The sequence below is a fragment of the Colius striatus genome, chromosome 6, assembly GCF_028858725.1.
Source record: "Colius striatus isolate bColStr4 chromosome 6, bColStr4.1.hap1, whole genome shotgun sequence".
Taxonomy (NCBI): Eukaryota; Metazoa; Chordata; class Aves; order Coliiformes; family Coliidae; genus Colius; species Colius striatus.
Genome location: NC_084764.1, coordinates 25,442,899 through 25,453,844, shown reverse-complemented (window position 1 = coordinate 25,453,844; position 10,946 = coordinate 25,442,899). Strand labels below are relative to the sequence as shown.

Genomic DNA, 10,946 nt, shown 5'->3' with positions numbered 1-10,946 from the left:
GGAGGGCAGAATGAGGGAATAGGGTGGCTTCATCTAGAAAAGACATGGTAGTCACATTTAAATACATAAAATACTGCAGAGAGGAAAAGATTTATTTTTCTCTGTATCCACTGGGCACAGGATAAGGACTAAGACCTTTGGCTCCTGCAAGGGAATGACAAGTTAGGCAAGAGGAAAGGTTATCTGAGAGGATAACAATGAGATGGCAGAGAATCTCCATCACCAGAGATCTTCAGGACCTGATCAAACACTTGTCTGCAAGGCATAGGTATATTTGAGACAAACATACAGAGGAGGTGGAAAAGATGGTTGAGTTGGTTTCTGAAGGTAACTTCTCATTTTGAGTAGGATCTTAGCATTAGATTTTTGTTTCAGGAAGATCGGATCCATCACGACAAACTCATTAGTATAACCCAGAGCTGAATGAGGAAAGCACTGAGGTCTCTTTTCCTCTCAGTGTTCATGTCTCCACCTAGGCAGATTTGAAGCTGGTCAACATAAAGGCACACAGATTGCCAGTCACACTATATTTGGTTTGTTGCTAAACTGAAGACATCAGACCTCTCCTGCTACTTTTTGTGGACATTCAACCTTACCTAACAAAACACAAAATGTCTCCAGACATTGTGGGTGTTCAAATTTTGAAAGCTAACTAGCTGGAAAAAAAAATCCTGCAGAGACTTCATATGACTTATATTTAAGTGATAATTTAAGGCAAGCAGCACTGAGTTTACTGCAGAGAGCATTAATTTCTTCCAAACTATCACAGCAAAGAGCAGAGATTAACTCTTTTCAAAGAAAAATCACCGACTGTATCTCAAATGCTAAAGTAATGGCTGCTGTCTGAGGCAATGCACATTTTGAGTAGGAAGAAATTATATATAATTTGAGATGCAATTTAAAGTGAGACCTTGAAGGAATTTGAGCAGGCTGTATCAGAACATGGCATCGACTGAAGCTGTATTTTATACTGTTTAAAATGTCTGAGTACAAGGAACTAGGACATCCACAGACCAAGCTACCAAAATTGTCATCTTCCAGTCATTATTAAGAGTAACCCAGGATGCTGAACTAGAAAAAAAAAACACCAGCTGGCTGACAACTGTACAGATTATGACAGAGCCTTCCCACTCTGTAAAGGGGTACATTGGGAAAAGCTTCGTACGAGGGAAGGCCTCTCCACACAGCTGGCCATCAGAGGAGAGTGGACACAGCAACATCAAGGCTGGGGAGAGAGGAGGACTGGCTCTGTTATGTTCTGCTAATTTATGGAGAACATCTGCATAGTAGGTATTATCACCAGTAAATTGCTCTGACAGGTGCTCTTCATGCCTAGATGTCAAGGGCTTCCAGAGAAAGGCATATAGCATAATTTCTAACCTATTCAAAAGACAGAACAATCTTGATACATGAGTGAAGTGATTTACCTGTGGTTGAAAAGCAGGATGGGGAAATACTCCATCTCCTGGGTCACAACCAGACTCTCTCCATGAAAACTCTGTCTCTCCACAGAAGGAAAAGGAAGATAATATTTCCAAGTTCTCTCATGATGTTGACTTCACATCAAGAGAAAATTAAATTCTGTGGTAAATACTGTTACTTTTTAATGCTTTCTCCAAATCAACTACTGTTCTCATAATTCACTTACTCCCTGTGCTAATCTCCTTGTTTACCCATCTGTCTCTTATACACATATGCACGTGGATAGGCAAATTCATTCCTAGACAAGTTCTACCCCATTCTGCCAGCATCTCATCATATCAACACAACAGTGCTGACAGAGGAAATTTTTTTTACTATATTCTAAAATATGAAGCCAGCAATTTGACAGTGACAAACCATAAGCATCAATTTTCAGGAGCATTTTAATGAGAATATGGTGAATAATCTGCTTCACCATTACAGTGGAAAACAATTCTTTATTCCCTTCCCTTCCCTTCCCTTCCCTTCCCTTCCCTTCCCTTCCCTTCCCTTCCCTTCCCTTCCCTTCCCTTCCCTTCCCTTCCTCCTCTTTGGCTACAGCTTATGATGCTCCCTATGTAGGCAGTATTAATGTCTTTCATGACATGCAGTCTTTTCATGACATGAAAAGGTTTATCTGTCATTTTTATCATTATTATTTTGATGTAAGCTGTTAAAATAAGGAGAAAACATTGTCTGATTATTTAAAGATAAAATCCAGGCTGGGTCATGTATCTCTATTGCAAGGCTCAGTCTACTTTAAATTGATGAGTTGAGGGACTATTGGAGGATTTTTAGTCTCAATACTCGTGACAGGAGAATGAAGGAGGTGGGAGTGAAAGCTAGATTGGCTCTGAGCAGCTTTCCCTCCAGTTCTGCGGAAGGTGTCTCTGAGTTGTGCATCACTGCAGATCCAGTTCCTACAGGCTTGGTATGCACTTGCTTTTATTATTGCCACTGCTTTTCTCAGAAATGTTGAATCATGAAAGTTACCTGGGAGAAAAAGGTTATTTCTCAGAAAGAACCCTTGAACCCCCAGTTGCTGTCACCACCCTCCATGCTAGTGCATCTACAGGAAACTAATACAGCCACTTTCTCCCTCAGGGCTCTCCCTAGAAGCTGAGATATGAAACACTTTAATTTTGCTCTGTACCTTCAGGCAAAGGGAGAGACTCTTGGGGAAGCAGTCTGTGCTGAAGGGCTGGCCAGTAAGCCTAGGACCTAAGCATATGTTAAACCCATCTTTGACTTTTGACAAGTGCAGGATTTTACTTGCTCCAGGGGCAAAGCTGCATCCCAGCAGCCTGCTTCTCCCCTTTCCCTGCCACGGATGGCTCAGCTGTGGAGGGAAAGAGGAATGCTTTTCATCAGAGCTGGGAGAGTGCAACACATCAGTGTGTAGGAGAGTGAGAGGCTCTGCACAGTGCCTGTGTAGACAGTCAAGGACTGCGTGAGTGGGCAGAAGGGACTGAAAGTGGGCAGCTGTCAAAGGGCAAATGCATAGCTGCAAAGCTTTTACCAGCCTGTCATAGTGCCCAGGAACCACCTGCCCAGCTCAGAGTCTTTCCTAGCTGCCTGCTGTTGTGCAAAGGTGCCCTGTAAACCCAGGGAGGCTTTGAACCTGCAGAGACTCTCCCCCAGACCTTCCTTTCCTCAGATTCTGGTTCCAAAAAGGGCAGCTTTGTGGCAGCAGGGAGACACATTGAAACCTCACCTTGCCTCCCTCACCCACGTTGCAAGAAGGAAGGATGCTCTGCAGGCTGGAGCAGGCAGGACGTCCCTTCCCACCCGCCTGCTCTCCCCGTGGGACTTGCCAGAACCCCAGAGCGCCAGGCGCACCCTGCTCCTCCCCGGGGTGCGCGGCGGAAGGGCCCGCGGGAGGGGCGGGTGGTGCTGAAGGGACAGCTCCGGGCCGGGCCGGGCGGCGGGGCAGCGCCAGCGGGACAGCGCCGGGGCACGGGCGGGGCGGCCACACGGGGACAGGGGGACACCGGCAGCGATAGCGACAGAAGGACAGAGGGATATGGGCAGGGACAGAGTGACACGGACAGGGACTGGGACAAGGGCAGGGGCAGCGACCGGACACGGACAGAGTAGGGAGAAAGGGAGAGGGAGAAGAGAGAACAAGGGCTGAAAAGCAGAGAGGGCAGAAGACAGAGAGAGACAGACACGAGGCAGGGAGACAGAAAGAAGGGACAGGGACACCGCCGAAACGGTCAGGACATGAAAAGAGCATGAGGGAGAGGGAAGGGAGAGGAGAAGGAGAAGGAGAAGGAGAAGGAGAAGGAGAAGGAGAAGGAGAAGGAGAAGGAGAAGGAGAAGGAGAAGGAGAAGGAGAAGGAGAAGGAGAAGGAGAAGGAGAAGGAGAAGGAGAAGGAGAAGGAGAAGGAGAAGGAGAAGGAGAAGGAGAAGGAGAAGGAGAAGGGCGGCAGGCGCCGGGCTGCGCTCCGGCTTGGCTGCCGTGGGGTCTCAGCACGGCCGGGGGCCGCCGCCGCGCAGGGCAGTGGTGGCGGCTCCGCCGGCGCCAGACACGGCGGTACCAGGCGGCCCCGCCGCGCCCGGGGACAAGGGGACCGCAAGGTGGCCAGTGCAACCCCCGGCGCCGCGGCCCGACCCGCCCTGTGCTCTGCAGACACCGCGGCGCTGGGGATCCCCTGGGGCTGCCGGCGAGGGAGTGCTGAGCTGCGGGGCACCCACACCGCCACTCTGCTAGCTGCCAGCTGCATTCGGTCCGCCGGGTTTGCATGTGCCCTGGAGATGCAGGCTGAACCCCGCGGCCGGGGGGCCAGGGCCAGGGCCCGGAGAGCCCGACCGGCCAACGGGGACGCGCCGTGCCCGGCCAGACCCGCGGCGGCGGCTGGTGGCCGCCCCGGCTCGGTAGCCCCGCGCCGCAGGTTGCATCCGGACAGCACTTGACCAGCTGTTTTGTGCATTTTCTAATTTTGTGCAGAGCAGGGCAGCGGTCATAGAGGTAATCTGTAGACCGTGGCTTTAAAGGATAAATTAGAGCACTGGATTTGATCCGTAATGCAGTGGATTAGAGCAACCTCTCCCCCCTCCCCTTCTCCTCCCCCCCCCCCCCTTCAATTCACTCCCCCCTCCTCCAGCACCACCTTTTTTCCTCTCATGCAATACCAAAACTGACCCTGCCTGGCAGAGGGACTCTGCTAGGCGAACAGAGCGGTGTCCGCGTCGCCGGCACACCGCGGGAGCCGGCTCTCCCCTCCAGCCTCCGCAGCCCCGGCTGCTGCGAGTTCCCGGGAGCCAGAAGCCGGGGCCGGGGTGCCTCCTCCGGGCGCCGGGGAGCGGTCGCTGTCCAAGGGCTCTCTGACCCGTCCCGGCCGGGGCCGTGGGGCGGCGGCAGGGGCGAGCGGCCCCCGGAGGGCATTTCCCGGAGGCAGCGGGGCCGGGACCCGGCAGGAAATGGAAGGATGAAATGTGCAGCCGGAGCGGTGATGTTCCTTCTCTCGTTGCTTTCCCCTGCAGGAACGTAATCCGCAATGCTAGTTCTCAGGTTGCTCAATGTTGTCGCTCCAGCCTACTTCTTGTGCATCTCCCTAGTGACCTTCGTCCTCCAGATCTTTCTCTTCATCCCCAGCATGTTCAGAGACCCTTCCTCCACCTCACTTTTCTCTCCTGCTCTGCTGCATGGGGCCCTCTTCCTCTTCCTCTCAGCTAATGCCCTGGGCAACTACATCATTGTGATCCAGAGCTCTCCCGAGGACCTGGGCAAGGGCTTAAACTTGGGCAAAGGAGCCGAAGTGGTGGCAGACTGGCTGGATGGAAGCAGGTCCCCTGCCTCAGCCTTGCCCAGCACTCACTTCTGTAGACTGTGTGCCAGAGTCACCCAGAGGCATGACCACCACTGTTTCTTCACAGGGAACTGCATTGGGAGCAGGAACATGCGAAACTTCATCATGTTCTGCCTCTACACTTCTCTGGCTTGCCTCGACTCCCTGGTGGCAGGCATGGCTTACATTTCTGCTGCGCTCTCCATGTCCTTTGCGAATCCACTGGCCTTCCTCAATCTTCTGCCTCACTCCATCAGCCAGTTCTTCTCAGGTAAGGACTCCTTCCTCAGAGGTGAGGAATGTATTACTCCCCTAGAGTTCCTGTGGTGGAGGGACTTGATCTTCCTCAGATAGCTGTGTGTGGGGAACAGTGGTGGTGAAATGGGCAAGAGAGACAACTGGCTGTGTTCAACAAAGCCCTCTTTGGAGGCTGGAGACAGCCTTTGCACAAGATGTTGCTTCACCTGAAATAAAGGCTGAGACCCACTCCAGGTCACAGCCACAGCCCTGTTCTTAATGCATTAGGCTCTGGAGAATACCCCCTAACCAGCTTGCTGGTAATAGAATAGGGCAATCTGTTATATGGGGATTGTGTTGCAATTAAACAGAGGAGGGGGATTTCACTCCTTGTACTGCAGGTGAGGGGGAATCTTTTGCCAGTCCTACAGGCAGAGGTGGAGGTTCTGTAGGTTTTCATATCCTACGAATTTCCAGGTTCCCCATGTACCAGCAGAAATATTCTCTTCATCCAAGTCCACTCACTCCCTCTGTTGTCACCCTCCTCCTGCCTGCTGGCAGCACAAACTTACTGAGCTCTGGCCATCCTACCAGCACTGGACAATTGAGGTTCAGGCAACAGAAACCAAGAGAGGAGTTAATGTGAGGTGATCAGCCACCTCTCTCACGACCGCAGACTGAGACACAGGTCTACAGGGAAACAGGGGAAATTCTCTGTGCCTGCTCTTTGCAAGAGCTCCACACCAAGTGCAAATACCTCTTTGTCTCTATCCCTTACCCGTCCTTCTGCTTCTCCTTTCCACTCTCTCCCTGCCTTTCCATAAATCTCCACAACCCTTCCCCCTCCTAATTCCACTCCCACAACACTTTCTGTACTCTTCCAGCCTTGACCTGTCACATTTCAACACACCTTTAGGCTTTCCAGCCTCAACCCTTTCTCTGTCCAAACCCAAGACCTAGATAAAACCTAGTGTCAGAGAAGAGGCTATTCAGACAGCGTAGACTGTTACTATGCCCTGAAAGTAACTGCAGAAAAAGACCGTTTCCCCCTATGCAGCTTTTGCCTCACACTCTTACATCAGCTTTTGTTAGACTAAAATAGGTATCCTATACATTTTAGCTTTGTGGATTCAGCTAAGTTCAGTAAGAAGGGTCCAGAGTCTGTTCTGGCTCATGCAACAGCACCAGAAGTGTTGATTATGATCTGAGCGTGGAGCCTCTGCTGCTGGGGATACGGGAGCCAGAGAGGCCCTAGCTTGCTTTCTGGATTCCAGGCTGGGTTCGCACGGTTGCCATTTGAAACCAAACAAATATCTTTCTACTTGGCAAATTAGGAGATTTATCATGGTAATTGCTGAGAGACAATAAACACAAAATCCTGCCATGACATTTTTATGGAGTCGTTTTTCCAAGTAGAATTTTTGTAAATAATGCTCCATGAGCCTCACTAGCATTAACAACACTGGGAATAATTTTCCCCTGTGCCTGAGCTCTAGTCAGCACAGCAGCCTGGGAGAGGGAGCAGGGATGTGGGAGGAGATTATCAAGGAATTAGTTTTCTCTCTCTGACTCTGAGAGCTCATCTGCACCAAGCTGGGTCCTGGCACATGGTTGAAGAGCTACTGAAGTGCCCCAGCTCTGATGTCAGCAACTGCAGTGCTAAAGACAGCCTGTGAGCAATGTTTGAATGGGACACAATGGCTGGGTGTAGGGCTGAGACCTGGGAGCCGGAACAACCTCAAGAGGCAGCAGCTCCCACCAGCTCCCACTGAACCTCTAGCTTGACCCAGGTGAGAAATGCTGCCTCACACAGCAATATATGGATGCATGGTGTTTTAGTTGCATAGGAGGAAGAACCTACTGGGTTTCCATCAGCACATTTAACCTTCAGTTCAGGAAAGAAAAGCACAGCCTGGAATACTTACCTGGAGGAGTTGTCCACCCAGTATTTTTCAGCCAACATAACTATTAATTCAGCATCGTAAGATCCAAACAGAGCATTGCTATAGCAGGACAAAAACTTTACCTTTCTTCTTCTCCATCGTGCCCTCTGCCCTGGAAGATGAATAAAGAAGGTGGAAGGGTGAATGTGCTGGTCTTATGTCAGCCTAGTGTTTCCTGCTTTTGTGCTGGGAAACTGTTCAGATGGCTCATTCTGCTCAGGCTGTGCTTGGGCATGGATTTCAGAATCTGGCCCAGAGTCTATAATTTCAGCCGGTGATTCAGCTTTTATGGCATAGATAATGTGTGGCAATAAGCTCAAGATCACACCAGGTCAGTTAGAGCAAAAGCAAATCTGAGACTAAAACAAACTGTGATGATGAGGGACAAATGGAGAGCACTTTTGTAAACACAGGTTGGACTGGATCCACAAAAGAAATTATAGAAAATGCTTTATGTATGGGTAACCTGAAGAAAAGGTTAAAAAAATCATGTATCTGGAAAGCACAGCTTTCCTGGTGCTTAATATTTGCAGGGGGAAACAAGGGTAATTACCTTCTTGATGTTGAATTTTGACAGCTCGTAGAAATAAAGCTTAGAGCCACCTTGCAATGTCTCAAAAGAAATTGCTATCTGTCTCCATCTCCCATCTGAATATCAGCTGTAGGAAAGAGCAAATGTCTCACGCTCTGGTCCAGCAAAAGAGGGGCAGAGAAGCCTGTATTTGGCTCTGAGCTTCCTACCTGATAGATTAAGTTATTCTGACAGAATTGGTATAAGGATTTGTCATCATCTTAAGGGGCTTGTTTTTCCCTTGCTGTATTGCATATGAAGCCTGCTGAGCTGAATGGGATCTAATGAGAAGGGAAAGATGACATTGCATTTAGGAAGAAAGCTGAGTGACTCCTGTGCCTTTTTCAAGTGAGGACAATCTCTGATGTAGTCAATGTCTTTACAAATCATCCTCAGATGGGCCTGCTGGCTTAGCCCAAAGCTTGACATGATTGTAACAGGCCAGCCCCAATCTCATTCTTACAGCTCTGCCAGGTGGAGAAGCCAGGATTCACAGATTGCAGAATCAGTTGTCACCACATAATCCAGCCTTCTGTATAAGAGAAGCAAGAGATGCTTACCCAGCCACCCTTGTACCAAGCTTAGAACCTGAAGCAGCCACATACCTGTGTTAGGCATCACACCTCTGCTGTCCATGCAATCCCTATTCCAGCAGAACTGCTCTGGTAGGGCCTTGGAGTGACCAGAGCTTTCACCCGCCGGAGTCTGTCTGCCTCATGGCCTTCCAGAGGGATGGCAGCATGTGAGAGCTTCCAAAATTTCACAGGAACCTCACAGTGAGAGATTTCAGCTGTTCATACCAGTATTGACACATATTTAATTTTCTTTGTGTGCCTGGGTGTAAATATGTGTGTTTAATAGTATACCAACATGCACAAAATAGCGTGTGCACATTCATTTGCACACAAACAGAATATTATTTTAATAGATTTAGGTCCACCTACACACTCAAAGGTCACTTGGTGATACCTGCTATTATACTCATTTTTTTCCAGGAGGAGTTCTAAAATAATTGTAGAAGAAAGAGCCTACAGGATATTTGTATTTGAGTGTATTCAGCATAAATGTATACTAAAAAAATGTTGAGAGCTTCAAACCTACAAATTACTTTGAGTATTTCTGCAGCAGCTTTAAAAAAGAATTTGGATTGTATTTCAGAAAGTTTTCTGTTTCTCACATTCATATGAAAACTGCCTTTGCCCAATGGTAGGAAGGTCATTATTGACTTCTTTGTCAACATATTTTATAGATATATATATTTATAGTGATATGAGAATGAGAGAGAGAGAGAAATCCCAAACCTTTCTGGCCAGTATTAATGCAGGCAGCAATCCTTCTGGAAGCATCTACATGCTGTAAGACACAGGTGTCTTTTCACAAAGAACCTAGAAATCTTAGATTCACAGTGATGAGCAGGTAGATCTTTAAATAAGTTAGCCATTCTTTAAAACAGTGCTGAAGTCTTACAGATGTTTTTTTACCTCTGGATTAATTTGCCCCTATAATCTAGAACCTCACCTTAACAGTAAAGAGAAAAGAGTACAGAGACCATTATCATGTTAGTATTCTCCCAGCAAGTTCTGTTGCATCAGACACTACAAAGGAAATGATTTTACACAGTTAGAGCAATGAGCTTGTCTTGCTCCTAACTCCCCACTTGTGGCCAGAGAATACAGGCAGCTCATCTGCTCTCAGGGCTGAGTGTTAACAATGGTATGCAAGATGTGCCTAAACTCTTTCTTTTGTTGTTCTTCCTCCCCTGATTCTTGGTCTGCAGGAGCTCTCCTTAGCTCTGACATGTTTGTCATCCTCATGCTCTACCTCTGGCTTGGGATAGGACTGGCTTGCGCTGGCTTCTGCTGCCACCAGATGCTGCTGATCCTGCGTGGGCAGACACGGTACCAGGTGCGGAAAGGGATAGTGGTGAGAGCCCGGCCCTGGAGGGAGAACCTGCGAGAGGTCTTTGGCAAGAGGTGGCTGCTAGGACTTCTCATCCCTGTGCAGAACGTGGGAAGTGACGACCATAGACAGAAAGAGAAATAGAAGCGCCACATGTGTGAGTGCATCCCAGGCACCCAACACCCACCCTGTTCTCTCCTACTGGCTCCTGGATTGCTAAAGAACTGGGCTACTCCCTCTCTTGGGATTGCAGCCTCTGTGGGAGAAAAGGACTGGTGATCAAACAGAATAAACTTAGCATATTAACAAGAAGATCACAAACCATGTAGATGAAGAGATACTGCAGCTTAGTAGTCACATCACTGCACCTGCATATGTGGCAACAGTCTGAAAAATTAGTCAGACCCTTCTGTGGCTTCCTGCCTGACTCCTCCAGCCCCTATACCCACTAGCCACTCTGTGTAGTCCCTAACAAGCTGCAGCAGGAGCTTTCAGAGAGCTTGGGCTGCTGTGGTAGACTGCAAAAATGGTGTCTGTTCTTCGGGAGGGTTTTGCAGGGTGCCTTTTTGTCTCTGCTGTACTTGAGATAACTTTGTAGTGCTGAGGAACCTACAGTGACAGAGCTGCCATGCAATCAAGCTGCCATAGGAGCAGGCTCTGCATATGGCTAATGCAGCAGGCAAAACTACTTTCCACAGGATAGAAAATCAGGAGAAAACAGAGAAATTCAGAATTTCTTATTTCTGCTCTTGAACTGCTCCCTATGCATTGATATGCCAGGACTGTAGCTCTGCTTCTTATTTTTAGCAGTCCTTTGCCCAGTGACACAGCCCAGGCAAAGCTGCTTTTCTGACAGGGAGCAGCAAGCAGGTAAATCATGATCAGATGAAGTCACAAGGAGAGGAAGCTGCAAGGGCGAATGAAAAGGCTGTTTGGTGAGGCAGGCTGTACGTGCCTGGGAGAGGGAAGAGCAGATACAGAGCAAGCTGTCAGGAGGGTGCCAAGAGCCCGGCTGGTGTGTCTGAGCCCTGATGCATCGCCCTG

General features: G+C 48.8%; 1 protein-coding gene across 1 annotated transcript; it reads left to right on the top strand.

Annotated features, from left to right (window-relative positions):
- Window positions 1-4,961: 4,961 nt before the first annotated feature.
- Window positions 4,962-10,046, top strand: ZDHHC22 (zinc finger DHHC-type palmitoyltransferase 22). Its single transcript, XM_010210264.2, has 2 exons — window positions 4,962-5,523; window positions 9,781-10,046. The coding sequence occupies exons 1-2, from the start codon at window positions 4,962-4,964 to the stop codon at window positions 10,044-10,046; spliced, it is 828 nt and encodes a 275-aa protein (XP_010208566.2).
- Window positions 10,047-10,946: the final 900 nt, after the last annotated feature.

Coding starts and splice junctions, on each gene's coding strand:
- ZDHHC22 (XM_010210264.2), top strand. CDS start 4,962: ATGCTAGTTCTCAGGTTGCTCAATGTTGTCGCTCCAGCCTACTTCTTG. Junction 5,524..9,780: donor CATCAGCCAGTTCTTCTCAG/GTAAGGACTCCT, acceptor CTTGGTCTGCAG/GAGCTCTCCTTAGCTCTGAC.